The sequence below is a fragment of the Xyrauchen texanus genome, chromosome 37 (assembly GCF_025860055.1).
Source record: "Xyrauchen texanus isolate HMW12.3.18 chromosome 37, RBS_HiC_50CHRs, whole genome shotgun sequence".
Taxonomy (NCBI): Eukaryota; Metazoa; Chordata; class Actinopteri; order Cypriniformes; family Catostomidae; genus Xyrauchen; species Xyrauchen texanus.
Window position 1 is genome coordinate 6012001 of NC_068312.1, and position 19130 is coordinate 6031130.

At 38.9% G+C, this 19130-nt stretch overlaps 2 protein-coding genes across 3 annotated transcripts in view; one reads left to right on the forward strand and one right to left on the reverse strand.

Moving 5' to 3' along the window:
• The window catches only part of ppih (peptidylprolyl isomerase H (cyclophilin H)), a 29195-nt gene that overhangs the window by 5078 nt on the left and 4987 nt on the right, over positions 1-19130 (reverse strand). Inside the window, exons 2-4 of the mRNA XM_052108440.1 lie at positions 3060-3124; positions 2853-2876; positions 1066-1110 (exon numbers count right to left, since the gene is read on the reverse strand). Of these exons, the coding sequence (XP_051964400.1) occupies positions 1066-1110; positions 2853-2876; positions 3060-3124 (134 nt within the window). The remainder of the gene's footprint in view (positions 1-1065; positions 1111-2852; positions 2877-3059; positions 3125-19130) is intronic.
• Positions 8051-16709, forward strand: si:dkeyp-100a1.6 (uncharacterized). 2 transcript variants are annotated; one of them, XM_052108432.1, is made up of 3 exons: positions 8107-8167; positions 8269-8433; positions 11839-16709. In XM_052108432.1, the coding sequence occupies exons 2-3, from the start codon at positions 8390-8392 to the stop codon at positions 12887-12889; spliced, it is 1095 nt and encodes a 364-aa protein (XP_051964392.1). In that variant the 5' UTR covers positions 8107-8167; positions 8269-8389; the 3' UTR covers positions 12890-16709. The 2 variants fall into 2 exon arrangements, with proteins under 2 accessions (XP_051964391.1, XP_051964392.1); XM_052108431.1 differs by lacking the exon at positions 8269-8433 and having other exon boundaries at positions 8051-8167.

The window sequence follows — 19130 nt, forward strand, 5'->3', positions numbered from 1 at the left end:
ATAGTGAAAAGGACTTCAGTATCAATCTGTTTCTCACCCAGAGCGATCACATCACTTTAGAAGACATTAATTTAACCACTGGAGTCCAATGTATTAATTTTACCATGACTGTCTGTGCTTTTTGGAGCTTTAAATGTACTGATCACCATCGACTTGCATTGTATGGATATACGGAGCTGAGATATTAGTCTAAAAATCTTAATTTGTGTTCAGCAAAATGAAGTCATACACATCTGGGATGGCATGAGTGTGATTAAATGAAGAAAATTTTCATTTTCGTTTGAACTATCCCTTTAATGTTTCAATGTACTGCAAGTGTGTCATGCCATCTTGTCATAATAGTAGTCTAACACTGCTTTGTCAGATGTTTTAACTAAGAAATGCTGTTATTTCATAATTATTATTATTAGTTATACCTTTATGTTCTGCGCAGAACTGCAGCTGTCTCACAGAAGAGATGCGGCCACTGTCAATAACCAAACACGACCGTCCTGCTCACGCTCAGCTCACAGAGCATGTGTGAATCAGGCGTTGAACTTTGGTAACGTTACAACACTAGTTACTAGTGAAAATGCTTATTTTCTGATCCTTTACTAAGCCCCGCCTTAAAAAGCATTTCTGACCAATCCCATCTTAGCCACTGTTGCTGTCCACCATTTCTCTGACATTTCTCAGTCTACGGGAGTTTATTTAAATTCCTAACCCCAAATGTGAGTAATAGTAATAATGATGCTTGCCACAGCAAATACCACTAATTATTAAAAATAAAGTTTCAAAATTTGGGTGTAATTTGTATTGTAATTGTTTTTAAACATGTTTCACGAACACACCCATCATCTGCCATTGGTCTGGCCAAACATATGCAGTAGTCCCACCCAAAACACACACATCTAGTTGAGCCAATGTTGCTCAAAAAGCACCACAGAGCCAGTGTTTACACTGTTCAGGGATATCAATATTCTTATGGTTATCTTTGCATATTTAGATGGATTAGGAGAAAAGTATAAACAAAAACAAATTACATACTTCACCTTTAAATATACAAAACAGACTAAAGTGTCTCACCTATGAAATGTGCAGCCTTTATAGCCAACAGGAACACCGTCCTTCCTGCATTGGAAAAGGATGTACATGCAAATGAACAGGACCGGCAGCGTTTTAGGGATAAGGAAGAAAGTGCTTAGTAAAAATCCTTTGGACTACAGCCATGGCCAAAGGTATTGGCAGTAACATAAATGTAGTGTTTTTGTGCAAATTTTTCTGCTTCAGTTTGTTGTGGTGTTGATTCACAATGTTTCTAGATATATTGTGCAGAGTGATCAGATGCATTTTAAATAATTGCAAAAAGCTTCATTGACCTTGAACTTTATCACAAAAACCCAAATTTCACTGTTTTTTTTGGTCCTGGCACAAAATGACCAGCCAACATCATTTCACTAATCATATCAGCAGCATCTGGGAAAGTGTGAACGAGTACTAGTCATGTCATATCACTATCATTCTGATTGGATTATAAGAGCAGACTGATTGCTATCAAAGAAGGGAAGAAGTGCTTCCAATCATTGTGTTCTTGTTAGCAATGGTTACCTCTAAAGAAAGACGTGCAGCCATCATCGCTTTGCATCAAAATGGCCTCGCATGCAAGGAAATTGCTGCAAAGAATATTGCACCTGAAAGAACCATTTACCAGTTCATCAAGAACTTCAAGGAGAGAGGTTCAACTGCAGTGAAGTGCAGTGACACTGCAGTGACATCCCAGAGTGTCTAGCAAGCACCAGGACCGTCTCCTCCTGAGGAGTCAGCTACGGAATCGAGTCACCAGCAGTGCAGAGCTTGCTCAATGATGGCAGCAGGTTGGTGTGAGTGCATCTGCACGCACAGTGAGGCGAAAACTTTTGGACAATGCCCTGGTGTCAAGAAGGGCAGCAAAGAAGCCACTTCTCTCCAAGAAAAACATCAAGGACAGACTGAAATTCTGCAGCAAGTACAAGGATTGGACAGCAAAAGACTGGTGCAAAGATATTTTCTCTGATGAAGACTCCTTCCGACTGTTTGGGACATCTGGAAAATCAATAGTCCGGAGAAGACAAGGTGAACGGTACCATGAGTCCTGTGTCGTGCCATGTTTGGGGTTGCTTTTCATCCAAGGGAGTGGGCTCTCTCACAATTCTGCCCAAAAACACTGCCATGAATAAAGAATGGTATCAAAACCTCCTGCAAGAGCAACTTCTTCCAACGATCCAGGAGCAATTTGGTGATGATCTGTGCATTTTCCAGCATGATGGTGCACCATGTCACAAGAAAAGAGTGATAATGAAGTGGCACAGAGATCAGTGCATTGAAATTTTGGATCTGTGGCCAGGCAACTCCCTGGATCTTAATCCCATAGAGAACCGGTGTTCAATCCTCAAAAGGCGAGTGGACAAGCAGAAGCCCACAACTTGTGATCAACTCCAAGCACCAATAAGTCAAGAATGGATCACCATCAGTCAGGATTTGGCCCAGAAGCTGATATCCAGCATACCAGATCGAATTGCAGAGGTTATGAAGAACAAGGGTCAAAAGTATATATTGACTCTATGCATAAATAGAATGTTTTTCCCAAACTTATGAAACGCTTATCATTGTTTTGAGGTATACCATAGAAACATGTGAAACTGTTTCTACAAATACTGAAGCAGCAAACTTTGCAAAACACAAAATTGATGTCACTGCCAATACTTTTGGCCACGGCTGTACTGTCTGTAACAAAATATTGTGCTTTCTTCTAGGAAAATGTGTGATTATGGGTAGCATACAAATAAAGCAAAACAGCCTTTAATTAAACCACTGAAATTCCGAGACAGACTTACTTGAATTCTCCAGTACAAAACTGCCTGTAAAGAAAACAAAAAAACAAATTCACATCTCTGTGTAAAGAGAACAAATAAGAATCTAGATCTTTCAGTGCAATTACCTGGTTCTTCAAATTGTAGGTTGTGGTAAAAAAAGGGACTTTTGCATAAAAACACTCCCTTTCACTTGCTAGCATTTATGCATGAAAGGAACTGGAAACGTACCGAAAGTTTTCCGCAGTCTTCGGAACAATGTCAGCAAAAAGCTCAATCTTCATTCGGCCCACTTCCTGAAGAAAAGATTAAACAAGACTCCATTAAACAAAACTGGATTGCAACCAAAGAGGGGATGATTTGCATTTATTGCGACCATGAGTCATGCAGCACATAAAAAAGACAACGCATTCTTTGTTTGCACAGATAACAGGCGCTGCTAATACAGTTCTACTCAGCAGTCAATGAGTCTGTAGTACTCTGCACTTCAATAACTATCTGGTTTGGTTCAGATATGATATCGGACATCAGAAGATTACAAAGGACAGTTGGGACTGCTGAGAGGATTATTGGTTTTCCCCTGCCCTGCCTTCAAAAACTGTACACTTCCAGAGTGAGGAAAAGAGCTGGAAAAATCAGTCTTGACCACCTTCACCCAGCCCATTACCTTTTTGAACTGTTGCCTTCTGGCCGGTGCTACAGAGCACTGAGCACCAGAACTGTCAGGCACAACAGTTTCATGCTATCCATCTCATGAACAGATAAAACTTGTTTTTTTGCCATTGAGCAATAATTATGTGCAATACACAGCATAGTCTTTTTATACTGGTCATTAAGGCACTAACAGCTTACAGACGGTAGGCTATTAAGGTCACAGTTATAAAAACTTAGTTTATATAGACATTAATGGGGCTTTTCCACTGCATGGTACAACTCGACTCTGCATGCTTTTTTGGGGTTTTCCACTGTGGATAGTACCTGGTACTTTTTTTAGTACCACCTCGGTCGAGGTTCCAAGCGAGCCGAGCTAAATGTGATTCACTGATTGGTCAGGGAGAATCGTCACTACCAGCATCACTGGATTTACTACACGCGACATCAACCCACTAGTTTTAAAGTTAGCAACAGCGATAACAGTATAATTTGTTCACGCGACTTTCGAATTGTGAAAAAAGAAATGGCTGTGTGCAAAACCATGCCATGTTCAATAAACGAGGTGCAGGCGGTCCACTCGTTAGCGATGAGCGAAACCAAAACGTCTCTCAGGAAGTGTATCAACTTTTGGCCGCACACGGCTACCGTGTGTAGGGAAAAGTAAAAAAAAAACGTAAGTGGTTTGACCAAATGGACGCTATCTAAACTGGTGAGCAATGGGAGGGAGAGTGTCCTGGACTAGTGTTGATCCACGATGGAGGAAGGTATGTTTTGTTATGTTAACTCTATACTCTGCTTGAAAGCTTCACTTTATTTAGTTGACCAGCTACTGGAAGCTCGCTTCTAAAACAACCACGTGAATTTAACTCTTACACTTGAGTAAAATCACCATGCAACAACTGCTTTATGCAGCACAATGAGCTAGTAGCTATTGTTTTGGTCAGTTTTTATGTCGTGTTTAAGATGATGTCACGGCAGTAGAGGCGGCGCGACTATGACGATCAGCCTATAATCCCACCCACGTTGAGGTGGCACTAAACCGCAATGGAAATTCAAGCACAGGGTCCCTGCTCATCTGCGTGAATGTGCCTTAGGCATGCTGCATGGAGGCATGAGGACTGCAGATGTGGCCAGGGCAATAAATTGCAATGTCTGTACTGTGAGACACCTAAGATAGCGCTACAGGTAGAAAGGATGGACAGCTGATCTTCCTCGCAGTGGTAGACCACTTGTAACAACACCTGCACAGGATCGGTACATTCGAATATCCCACCTGCGGGACAGGTATAGCACAGCAACAACAACTACCCGAGTTACACCAGGAATGCACAATCCCTCCATCAGTGTTCAGACTGTCCGCAATAGGCTGAGAGAGGCATGACTGAAAGCTTGTAGGCCTGTTGTAAGGCAGGTCCTTACCAGACATAACCGGCAACAACGTCACCTATGGGCACAAACTCACCTTCGCTGGACCAGACAGGACTGGCAAAAAGTGCTCTTCACTGATGAGTTGCGGTTTTGTCTCACCAGTGGTGATGGTCGGACTCAAAACTCAAATCTCTCTCTACTCGTCACCGACAAATGAGTTGCAAATCATGTAAAAAAAAAAAAGAAGTGTACTTCTGCATAATCTCTGGGCTTCAAAGATATCCATTTTAATGACAGTAACCTAGGTAACAACTCTTCAGCTGGCACGAGCCACTGTAAATAAAGTGTCACATCCAAACCACACCCACAAATAGTTGTAACCAATCATCAGTACTCTTCGAACAGATATGTTCGATGTAATTGAACATGAGAAATATCACCAAATGAACACCTTGGCAGAACAAAAATGTCACAGAATTTCGTCGTCATTTGCAGGCAAACTAAGCGAAGCCTGTTCGCCCAATAAGTATAAATTAGCCTTGACCCTGTGTCTCAATCAGCTCCCTATCTCCCTGTTGTGAATCAGTATATCGTGAACATAAATTCAGGCACTTGTAAGGGTACTGATCCACTGAACATTGGGGCACTTGGGACTCAATCACCTACGACACAATAATGAGCTCACGCAAAGAAGCGTAGCTGCTATTAATCAACAAAATTGCTGTATAAATGACACTCATCCATTTACATTGAAGATATTCAAACGTACAGTGTTATTATAACAGATAAATGGCCTAAATAAAAATATATATAGTAGTGTATTTTAAACCTTTTGACAACTCAAACTTTTAAAAGATTTTTTTACTTTCATCATTTGAATCAGCTGATCGGTTAGAGGACTACCTGAACTCATTGAGACGCACCCTAACATACAGTATTGGATTTGGATCAGGTGATTCAGGTATCAGATAAGAGCATATCTAGACAAACCTGACCATGGTAAATGGCTAATTGATTACCATAGTCCTGGTAACTCTGACAGGAACTAACACAAAAGCAAAGTAGAGCGTGAGCATGAAATGTAAACCAATATTGTTGAATAGTTATAGAAAATGTCTCCCCATTAAACCTACCTTTGAGAAATGGGCATTTTACATAAAAAAATTATGAATAATGTGTGTTATTTTACTTACAGTGACACCTAGCGGCAAGGATGTAGCATCATACAAAAACAATTTTTTTGTTACCGATGCCATTGTAGAAATTCACTATTCACAGTCAGTCATGATTACTTTAATCAAAGAGTGAAAGTGTCCAGTATCAGTGCGGTTACTGAGATTCAGCGAGTAGTTTTCAGCTGGTCATGTGATACAAACATGGCCGCCCCCATGAGGGGACCCTCACCATGTAGAATAAAACAGCTTTTATAAAGTTACTTATATGACTGGAGTAGTGTTTTCAAATGTAAAAGGTACTTCGGTACCAATTCGATACTTAAATTAAAAAGATGTTCCGTTACCAGTGTTTCTGCAGTACTGGTAGCACCGACTCAATCCGGTACCAGCGCACAGAATGACTGACACACAACTGCTTTAAAATGCTCACAGGCTTATTTTACACGCACACTCGGTTACTCCTTGTATACAGAAATGGACAAATAATTAATATTAAAACCAAGACATGTCCTAGTGTGATTTATTAAACCGCTAAAGGCTGCAATCTTACTGTGGAAGAGCTGCATACTTTAAATATTTCAAAGAAACACCACAGACATTGAGAATCATTCACGTTGTATGACAACAGACCAGAGCACTTATCCATTGCGAACCATGCAGCACATGTAAAATATTTATATAATTAAAATCACAGAATTTGTGCTTTAATCTCAGTTCAGCTTTATTTTTATTTATTTAAATTAAACTTTACAAAATGTTCTGGAAAATAATAATTATTAAATCATTAAAAATAACTAAACTGATGTGTTCATTAGCACATTATATAATTAGTATATTTTTGCTGTAGTATCGAAATTGATAAAGAGAACCTTGAAAAATCACTGGTACAGTTACAAACTATTGAAATATTGGTATCGTGACAACACTAGACTGGAGTCTTCATCTGTGTGAGTACTCATTATTTAATACATACGTTTCAAAAATACAATTCACTTTTTTTGGAATAAAACTTTTTTTAATGAGGAAACAATTACTCTTAATTACTTAATGTGATCAATTCATCAGTCCAAAAGTAAAAAGATTGTGAAGACAAATTTTTTATAAAAATATAAATACTTGTTCATCTAGGCCACACAGGCCTTTACGTAATATTAACCAATCACCAAATAGTTATTTAGGCATTGTTTTAGCAAACTCCCATTCAGGTTTGGCTCCATTCTGGTATGTTACACCCTATTTTAACAAATTATTGTATTGCAGATGAATAAAATCAAGTTCCGCCCTTGTTGTTTCGTTGCTTATTCTGTTTCAGAAATGCATCACATTACGCAAGTAAAAAGGGCATACTTTGCAAATGGCAATACTCACATAGTACAAATAAGTTCACCTCACCAAATGTTATTACAAAATCAATAGTTTAGGTCATTCTCATGAGTCAGACCAGTATTATATTAGTTCAGAAAAACTAAAATGAAAGCCAAATGAAAATATTTCCATTAACTGAAATAAAAACATAATTGGAAAAAATAAAAATGGGTTATATTACTAATATATATATATATATTCACATCATTGTATGAGTGTTTTTCTGACAGGGGCACTTGAAGCATGAAATATCTTTCGGACCTTGACTATACCTTGAGAAAAATATTTGACTATCCCTGCTCTAAGGTGTTTTAGATACGATCTCTAAATTAAATTTAAATAGAGCTCAGATCCCTACCTATAGCTGAAGGGACTCTTTATAGAAAAACAAGACATCAAGTGTGAGCTGATTCTTATGTGCTGAAACATGCAAATCCGCGATTATCATTTCATAACTTGGGACAACCCCAACCAAAACTTAAGCCTCAGTCAAAGTTGTTAACCCATATTTGAACTGCAAAATGTGGAGTGCAGTTTGTAAAACAGACAATACAACTTGCTATACAATTCTTTCTTGTTCTAAAAAGTCAGGACCAATCATTTTTGGTTAGCCACCCAGGAAAGAAGCATTTACAGATAAATAGGTGTGGTTTAAAAAGAATGCTTCAGCAGAAAACAGGTCTCGCTTTCTCGTCAAACAAGACTCACAAGTTCACCGATACACTTGAATTTGATGGCGCACTTGAACATATATCAGGATCACAACAACTACACAAGGTAAAACTGTTTAATTACAATGCTGTTATTTGAACATATTGCAAGGAATGGGTTAGAAGAATTGGAAGAAATACTTTTGTTGGAACTACACTTTTTACTAGAGGCAGACAAAAACATCCTGTTGAGCAGGTTTGTCCAGGAATTCAACAGAAGTTTCTGTACAACAGAAGGAAGATCGATCCTTTCTCATTCAGATACTTATAGTGCAATGAAGTGTACTACATGTACATGTTCAACCAAAATAAAGAAGACAGCACCTTGATAATGTGAGTTGAATGCTTTACTATCACCCAACACTGTGTGAATATAGCACTTTAATAAATATTGTCTTATCGCAATCGTAGCACTCTAGTGCCAATTGCCTGTGTATGCACGCACCATCAAATACTATATTATGAAAGGCTCCGTTCGATTGTACGCAGATGCGGAGCATTCGCGTCAAAATCGAAGTACATTTTGGGCTTAAGTCATCGCCACACTAGCAGACTCCAAACAACTCGATTTTGGTTGATAGTTTCACACATGAGGACTGTTTTGCGGAGATCTTGCTCTTTTCAGTAGAAGGTATGACACACTTGTAAAATAGCAGCTCATGGCAACAGAAAGGTTGGGGAGATCTTGCAAAAAAAATTGTTTTACATTATTCCATTTGTTCAACTCATTATTCTTAAAATAATATAACAGAACTATCTACATGCCATTTAAACATTTCCACAGTACTAAAAAAACTAAATGCTTAATAACAATACAAATTATAATCATAATGTTTTAAATCAAACTAAATGATTTAAACATTTTAAATGTTTGGAGCAGAAATGTTACACTACTGTATACACCACACTATTCCCTTGCAAATTAAGAAGGAAAAAGTAAATATGGGAAACATAACATATTACTCAGTTTACACAGTCGAGGCTCATCTTATCGCCTACCCTTGTCTTTTGATTTTCAAACTATTTTTATGTCTGGCTTGACAGGCTCAAGTTATTTGATGGCCAAATTGTCTGAATTTGCATTAGAAATGACACGCTGTTACACATTCATCGATCACGCTCGACATGTTAGCAATCTATCGCCCTACTGATGTACACTTATACAAAAGTCACCTTTGGTTTGGCTCTATGTTTGGGCAGAATAAATTCAGCCCCAATGCATCTCAATGAGGGCTTGTTGCAGTACCATATTAGGCCACAGATTTCCATTAAAAGAAATGAGGGGAGCTGTGGAGTCTCTGCTCCATGCTTATCTATATCAACAAATTTATATTTAAACAAATTACATTATTGGCAGTTTGTAGTTTAGATTTATGTTTTCAAGTGGAAGAAATATTTAGGTGGGGCTCTGCCCTACCACCTCATATTAATGAGACGCGCCTGCACTTGCCGATACAAAATGGTGGAAAGGTGACAAACATACTGACTAATCTCTACTCACTCTCTCCGATTCCCTGTCACGTGGAGCTCGCTGAAATAACAACAGTACAGCCCAAGTATAAGCAATTGCTGATTTAGGTGATTTTGGGCATTTTCTTGTAACTTGTAGCTTGCTTGATTTGTTCCGAAGCGGGTTAAAATGTTTACAATGTTGCATTTTCTGCATGGTTCTGGTATGCTTTCACAAGATTATATTTAAAAAAAAAAAAAAAAAAGACCAAAACTGTAAAAATCTGTTCTCACAGAGCTCTCTCTCTCTTGCACCTGCACATACACACAGGAAGAGTTAAGCCACGTTTTTACCAGTCAAAATGCTCCTGATGCCTTTCTACCTGTCTCTGTTCTGTTGCTATACAAAGAGAGAAGCAATTGTGAAGATCGACCTATATACTGTAAATTTAGACACCAAAAGGTTATATCTATGTTTTGATGATAAATTACAGTGACGAGCTGTCCTACAGAGTACATCTTCATCAAGGATTATTTTGTTGCGGATCCGAGTGCGATTGCCTTCATATATGCCTATACGAACCGAACCAAGGGAGAAAACACATGCTTTTTCTAGTTCCGAAACAAATGCTCCAAATGAGGCAGGTGCGATTCATGGAGTAAAACATTGTGAAAGTGCTTGATTGTGTATTCAACCCCTCGAGGCTTGCCGAAGAACGTATATGTCCATATGCATCTTTCAGTGAGTAAATAAAGTCAATAAAAACAGACCGTTGTGGCTCTGATTTTTGATGTCATTTGAGTGTGAATGAATTACAATCAGTGTTTGTGATATGATATACGTGTGATGAAAACGTTCAGATCAACTTGACGTCTTGTCAGTTCTTAAGTAAAAGAAGCTCATTGGCCATTTCAAGACCCCGTCTCTGTGACAGAACAATTTTTTTTTTAATAGTTGTGATGTGTTTGTCTGTCGCTGGAACCATTAACTCAGCAGGGAGTCCTGGAGGTCAAGTGATTAAAGACCTCCGCTGCGCAATGCTAATGCGGACTTCGTCTCCTTCTGCCAGGCCAAATATTATGTTAATGAAGCTCACACCTGCAAATCACTGAACAAATTGGCTTGTGTGGAACTGGCTTTTGCATCCACCTAGCAATCCCCACAGCCAGGCCCCAATATCTAGAAGACAACAGTTCAACCTGGGTTAGACTTGTTTTTGTTGTTCAGTCAGTGCCATTTTGAATTGCCAATTTATGTACGTGTCAGACTGGATTTTTTGAAGCATCAGAATTGTTTTGTTTTCAGCACACTGCATCAGTTTAAAAGTAGTTGTGACAGCTCTGCTCGTTTTTCCAAACACATTAAAATACACATAGCTAAGAGGCAATGAAGACGACAAAGAACTTTAGTTAACTGTTGTTGCCATTTTCAGATATTGTGTAGCTTGCAAGTGTGCGAAGAATAGGTTTCTAAAACTCTGCTAGCTACACAGTAACAGTTACGCCTCGTAGTAACAACTAAAATACAGTTGGAATCAGAGACACAATGTGGCACAATGATGATTTCCGTCGTAATTTCAAGTTAGAATGCAACACAATCGTACATTGCGTACATTGCGATGCAGTGTGAGTAAACATGCGGTTATAAATGTGTAGCTAGCACCTAGCTATATATTAGTATCTGGCTTGCCATCCTGAAAAACATGCACAGTATTGTTGTAGCCTAGCTTGCTTAAATTTAATTTAACATTAACCTCAACAAAAGAAGTTCTGTGCAAATCTATATTGAACAGTGGCCCCGTGGCAGAATGACAATTTAAATATTAAGACATCAACTGTCTTAACTGGCTATGTGTCTATGGTGTTGATGGTCATTTTTTCAAAGTTATTTGTTATCTGTTAATTTAAAAGCCAGTTTGGTAATGAAAAAGAAATTAAACTTGTTATTAAGAGACCGACAATAATGTTTGTTAATTGTTCAACACTTTTTTGTAATGTAATTCAATACCGTGATAAATGCTTTGTTACATGAAAATGTTATACTGTCACATGCCTAGAGCCTACCCATTTGCCCTTTTCAAACTTTGAATAGGAATTACTTCAACACAGTAAAGAAAACTGTGCTTGTCAAACAATATCATGGGATCGTTTCATGGCAATACTTTTAAAATAAATTGCTCAACAAGCACATATAGGTGTGGTGTTAGGGTGTACTCATATTTTTGGTCATGTTGTGTAATAACTAATTTCAAATAGCTGGCCAATCTTTTGATCATTTTGTGTTTTCAGGGTGTCTTCAGATAGAATGATGGCCATTCTCTGGTCACCTGAGCCAAACAAGACCAGTGTCCATGATGACACCCTGCAGTACCTGCTCATTTTGTGCTGCAAAGTAGCTTTGAACACACTCATTTTGTCATTCTGGATGCGCAGTATTTGCAAATCATTCCTGGGGCTCTGCAGCATCTCTTTGTACGTGGCAGATGTACAGTTGGTCGGTGCCATCTTCTGTGCATGGATCGTAAGAGAACACCTACCTACCTCCACCTCTATGTGCTTTATCCTGGCACATGGCTCGGCTATCTACGCCCTGCTACCTCTACCCATTCTCATCGCTGGGGCATTCGACTACGCCACATACCCACACCTGGTTACTGAGCACAGCTCCCAGCGCAGGACAGTTACTTACTGCATTACAGTTGTGGTTATCTGGGCATCAGTGTGTGTATACTCCTACCATCACACTGACACGCGACCTGCAGAGATTTACAAAGAGGTAAAAGTCTTAGTGTGTAACGTGCAGGGATCTAATGTTGTGTTGCATTTTAACGCAGAAGTATCCATAGTGGTGGGTCTCATAATTCTGCTGTATTCAAATAAGCTAATTGGCTGGATTAGAAGGGCCAATGAAATGGAAGAACAAATAAATAATGCCTTTGATCCTGAGAAACATCAGTACTTACCTGACAGTTTGGATGGGGAAGGTGGAAATTGGGAAATTCAAGAAAGTCCCCCCCCACTCTTTGCCAGTTTGACTATAGGGTTTGCTATCAACTGGATGCCCTACCTGTGTATGTGTGTAGCATGTGACTTGGTGGGTTGTGTATTGCCAGCTTATGCAAGTGTGAATCTCCTATGGATGGCCTGTGCCAATAGTCTACTCGTTGGCATTGCTTTTTGGCACAAGAGTGACAAGACTGGACATTTCAGCAAATTCCCAGATGATATTTGTTTGTGGAGCATCTACTGGCGCTTGAGTAAAGGAAAATCACCAACCGTTGCCGCAAAGCTGTCGATGGGACTACACACAAATACCATTATGCCTTCTCAAGAGGTATAGGCCATTTCAAGGTTCCAGTACTGTTATGATGCTCTCTTGCAACCATGTTATATCATGTTTTGAGCAAAACCAAAATCTATAGCTCTGTTCTAAAAGAGAGTGAGCAGCCTACCAAGGAAGCATTTAAAGGCATCATAGGCAGAGAACAAATCAAACTTTTTTTCACTGCCAGCCACAGAGGCAGATGAATGCCCGGTTTTACAGGCTACTTCGATTACATTGTCTTTGTATAAACTGGTAATGAATTAACACAAAATAATACTCACTGCACCGCTAAAGGAAACAAAATGAGTGGTATTGTTATACTACAGCTGATACATTATCATAAAATATGATTCTGGTATTGTGACAACCCTAATCTATGCATTGTTCCACAGGTACAGGTGTAAGCCATTTTTAAATCAATTTAACTGTGCTGAACAAACAACAGGGAAACTAACAGAATGTTCTTCTATACCAGAATATCTGAAATGATTGCAGAAAACTTAAGTTTTAAAAATAAAAGCTGTTGAGGATCTAGTGACCTATTGGACTTGCATTTTTGTACAACAAAGTTGGCCTACAGTGGCTCAGCTTTCTATGTTCTTAAAGGGATATTGCAAACAACACAGAAAAATGATTCCTTCTGTCATTATTTACTCAGCCTTACATCGCTCCAAACCTGAATGACGTTCTTTCTTAGGTGGAACACTCACGCCTCAGTCCCATTTCAATTTTACTTTATAGGAAAAAGCAGCATCAACATTCTTCCAAATTTCTTCTCGTGATCCACAGAATTGGGCCAGTGAAGACCTCTACTTTTAGCATTCTACAGTCTGAACTCCTTGATTCTACAGTCTAACTGAACCTCTAGAGGTTCAAAACAATTCAATCAAAATCACTGACTCCGCCTGGAGATTGTTGTGTAACGTGACTAGGCTATTCATAGAGACAGATGCTATAAATGCGGTTTTAAAACATCGACAGAGAAAAGCCAAATTAATGTATACAATCCATGTTATTATCATGGTACAATAAATCAGTAATTTAAGACAACCAAAGGTAGTTTGATAATTTGTTTATAACTAATCGCTGCACTGAAGAATTGCATTGTCAACAAGGTGGAGAGGACAGGCAAATGGACATTAGATGAGGTGAAGCTAGAGGACAAGCAAACCAAGCAAATGGTTGGAGCATCTGTCAAAGAGGGGCTTCATGCAACGGTGAGGCTGTGAACGTTGTTCATTTGTACTGGGCTTAATTAAAGGCTGAAGCCTCCCTGATGTTCATGTTATATAAATTACATATATTCTTGATGCAAAACCAATGAATTAGAGACATATAAAGCTTTAAAAATGTAATAATTTTGTAGGCTATCATCTTATTTTCCCAATATAGTTGTCATGTCATTGTGCAATTCTCCTATGTAAGCCATTCAACTCACTCCAGCATCTTTACACTGTCTGACAGCTCGTCTGTGACAGCTCGTCGTGACCAAATAGATTAGCCTACCTCAGTTTATTATTTATTATTAGTGGTATTGTGACCAACATTAATCTGATTTAAATTGGGATGAGTGACTGATGACATATTGAGAGCACCTGAAGAGAGCACATGATTGCTCAAACAGTAAATGGTAATTGGTCTGCACTTATATGCCTTAACGGTATTGAAACCGCTTTACACTGTGACACATTCACCCATTCATACACCAATGGTGGTAGAGTTGCCATGCAAGGTGCTAGCCTGCCATTGGGAGTAACTTGGGGATCAGTGTCTTGCACACACTTCGGCATGTGCAGTCATGTGGGCCAGGATTCGAACCACCAATCCTGCGATTAGTGGCCGACCCACTCTACCAACTGAGCCGCAGCCGCCCCTAGTCTCTATAGAATCTCTATCACTCAACACAACGTCTGACCGTATATCCTCTTCCTGTTCACTGTGCAACGAGTCCAAATAACCACCGTAACGACTCTAGAAATTGGCAAATTTATTCGTACAAATTTAAAAAAACAAACCGGCATATTCATCTCAATTACATCATGTCTGAAAGTTTAAATTCGTGAATGCTTAGAATTGCCAACAACTCACCCTCCATAGGCCATTCTGTCAAGCTTCAAGGGCTGAGAAAGCACTCATTCATTAGATGATCAGTGTAGGTGTGATTGCCTGCACGCTGCAAAAACGTTTGGCCCTAAATCTAGGCACGATCGGGCCGATCACTCTAAATCTCTAGTTCTCAACCTTTTTTTGATGAATGGGCCCCCTACTTAATTCCCTGATTCCATGAACTTTAGGGCCTATAAAAAGAAAATGTGAAGACAGAAACCAATAACAAAAGTTGTACTATTATTTTATTCCAAAAATAAGTGAAATGACAAAAAATATTGCATATTTTCTGCATATTTTGGATGCAGATGTAAATTTACAAGTGTTAACAACAACGTTGTCTCTAACAAAATCGTAGTATCGGCAGATTTTTTGCATAATCAGATTTGAATATCTTTACATTATTGTGTGAAACTAATTTGGGGTACACTTTAATGTGTAAAGAAACACAAAGCTCTAACTACACATTATTTCATATAAATGTAAAGCCTATTAAGAAAAACTTTATTGTTTACATCTATAAAAAGTGCAAAGTTAACACCTAATTTGTGGCCAAATTATTCTGACATTGTGACTGAATTGAAACTCCTTTCATCAGATTCTGATTGATTCCAATGTAGTCATGTCTCTGTGCATGTAACAGTGTTTGCTTCGGTTCATCTATTCAATGCTATTTAGAATGTTGATCATTTAATGTGGTTTTAAACTAGTTTACTCACCAAGGGTGATATAGAGATTTGCACCAGAGAATTCTACAGAGCCATTTTGGTGCATTGGGGAGGTTGTAACTCTGCCTGTCTATTTGACACCACTAAACCAGATATTTCAGATGCATCGCTAAACTTCAGAATTAGATGAACTGCAGTCCAAATGTGTAAAAAACATAATACAAAACTGTTTATATTCCAAGTCCAAATAAACGTTTCTGTTACGTTCCTGTGTTGTCTGCCCTCTGTTCTTTGTTTCACTATCACGTTTATTTCACGTTTTCTTGTTGTCCGCTCCGTGTTTTCCGTTTCACCCGTCACCGATCCTGTTCCATGTCACGTTTTCCCTGTTGTCCGCCCTGAGTCTCACTGTCCGTGTGTTTAACTACATTTCCCACAATTCCCGTTCTCCCTCACTGCCTGCGCTCATCATTGTTTCCACCTGTGTCTCGTTCAGTCGCCACTTTGTCCGTGCATTTAAAACCCTGTTTCTTTGTATAGTCACTGTCGATCGTTGACGTTTCATGTCCGTGCCCATGCTACGCTGTGTCATTCGTGTTCATCCGTGTTCATCCGAGGTTACCCTGTTCCCTGTCTGTTCCGTCTGAGGTTACCCTGCTGTCTACAGTTTCGTGTTTCTGTTCCCTCGTGTTTGGACTGTTTCATTGTGATTTCAGTTACCTATTTTCCCCTCGTGGACTTTTCTTTGTGTTTGCCCTTTTGTTTACCCTGTGCTAAATAAACTATACTGCATTTGGATCCGCACCTCTGTCTGTCTTGTCCCACTTCTACACCCAGCATCACAGTTTCTATGCAAAGAGGAACTTGCTGATACTGTACATTTGATTAATATGACTGATAAACACCCCCCTCTCTACTGAATTGCTCTCAGCACCACATCTCATCCTTTAAAAGCCCCCTGGGGGTGGTACTTCCCCCGTTGAGAACCCCTACTCATACTTTAATTGCCCTGTAAACTTTTATACAACAGTTAGTTCTGGTCCTCATATCTGATTTGACGAGAGATGTTCCATGAGTACTGATGACTCACACCATCAGCATTCGGACGCTTCACTGTTTGTATCACTCTGCTTGTGTTTGTGGCGTTTTAAACTTAAGCGTATGACCAGCGCAGATGTGTATAATTTTTCCATATGAATTTAATGATTTTAGCAAACAGGTGGCCAAAATTCCCATTATCTTCAGCAAGCTGACTAACACTACCACTTGGTAATCGCACCAGCTCAATCACTCTCCCTCTCTCTCACAGACAAATCCTTGTTTCTCCAATTACTTTTTAGAAACAGCACCAGCCTTCGTTACTAGTTCTAAAGTGACGTTTATGAATTAGTAACGGAGCACAAAAATGATGAAAAAAGATGGTGTCATGTAAACATCATGTTAAAGGGGCATTCAGTAATTATCTACCTAGCACTAGCATTGCTCTTCTTCGTGTACTTGAAGTACCAATGTGACAGTGGTTTTAGATGCAGTACTGCCATCTATCAACATGGATCAACATGATCGTCTCTGCTGCCCTCCCATCAAAGTTTGAGGTAATTTCTAAAGTTATTTATTACAACTATAAGCTAATTGCTTTGCCTTAAAACAAACATCAGAATTCAAGTGAACAGACTTCTACAGTTAAGGACAGATTATTATTGTTCTTCATATATACAATCTTTGGAGGCATTATATGTTTCACATTATTTCAGTTATTACCTTTATTAGAGAACTGCTTACTGCTTAGCGTAACATAAACCTCAATTATCAAGCGATATAGAAAGTTATGTAAAAGGAAAGATTATAATTTTTTTTGAAGATTAAATTTAGCATGTTCATTAATACTGTATTTGAAGAACTCATTTTGTTTCCAAGCAAACCAATTACATGGTTTACTCAAAATCCACAACAATCACTGTGCCAATATACTAAACAAATGAAAACATATGCCATTTCACTCTGCTTGTGTTCGTGCCATTCTAAACTAAAGTGTAAGAGCAGTGCAGATGTGTTAAGAGCTATCTGTCTATTTACATTGTATTTTTTGACATTACATATGTTTAGCCAGCAGGTGGCAGTAAAATACATTTTTCATTTTTAGGATCCTCCACCACTACCATCTAAAATGGCTGCTTGATTCATCACCTGGTGACAACACTTTTGTCAGCAATAAAAGTAACCAGGAAGATGGTTTAAAGGGGGGTTGTCACAACAGAGAGAGAGATTAGAGACTGGAGTAGGCTGAAGTTTTGGTGTGCCAAGCTGGGAGTTGAGGAAAAAAAAAGGTTTGTTCTTGTGTACAGTGACGTGGATAAGGACCGCGATTGGAGAAGAGCCGAAACAACGATGGGACGAATTCCACAAGTGCTCATCACCAGAAAGTGAGGCTTGGGGTTTTTTTTTATCACCGTTGAGTGCACCGTTTTCGTGAAAGTGGAGTGGCAGGAGTTCATCTTCTAGCACCGAAGAGCTCCATTTTTTCAAGGTGTGACGGTGGAAAAAGTAAGGTCTAAAGAGGAAGCGCCAGGAAATACCTTGGTTCCTTCTGACCTACCCGTTTGTTGGACTCTCACTCTGCGTCCAGCAGTATTGCCCACAGTCCGTCAGGTACATTACAAACTCTCCATAACCCAGCGTGCACCTTTCACCAATACTCCTACTGCCTTAACTCTCAACTTCACACTCACTTAACATATTATACTATATTATACTATATTTGTAATGTGATATTTCTGTTGGTATTTATTTCTGGTATTTTGTTTGAGTCTTTGACTCCTTGCCTTTTGTTTACTGTTTTCTTTGTTAATTATTTAACACTATTTTGTTATTGTTTTATTTCGTGTAATTGGTGGCTCTTAGAGCTATCCTGGCGATGAAATCTTTTTGACAGGCCTAAACCTGTCTGGCACCCGAATTTTGGACAGTAAAAATTTATTTAAATTTAGTTCAGGGGCCGCCACCGTTACAGAGTGGCACCCGAACAGGGACCTGAACACTTGAATGACCTGAACACTTGAATGACCTGAACATTTACACTTTGTTGGCACCTGAGAACTGTATGAACTGTTGTGTTGATTTAAGCCAAACACTTGGACTGAACATTATAAAGGGAACTTATTTGAATGACATGGACACATGAAAAGAACTTGAAAAAATACCATATTTTGCTCTGTGGAAAAAGGAAAAAAAAACTTTGTAGGACAAATTGTAAAAGTGGTATGTGTTGGAATTGTGTTGTAATGTTAAACAGTTCAATTTGTATTGACATTATACACATTAACATTTTTGCACATTACATCCACTCACCTAAACCCAACATTTAAAATAGCCATTCCGACCCCTACATCAACTGGTATGATGATTGAAGATGCAACATCAGTCAGGCCACCTGTTTCCCATCAGTTGCCTTCAAAACTTCACGTTCCTACCTATCTCCATAC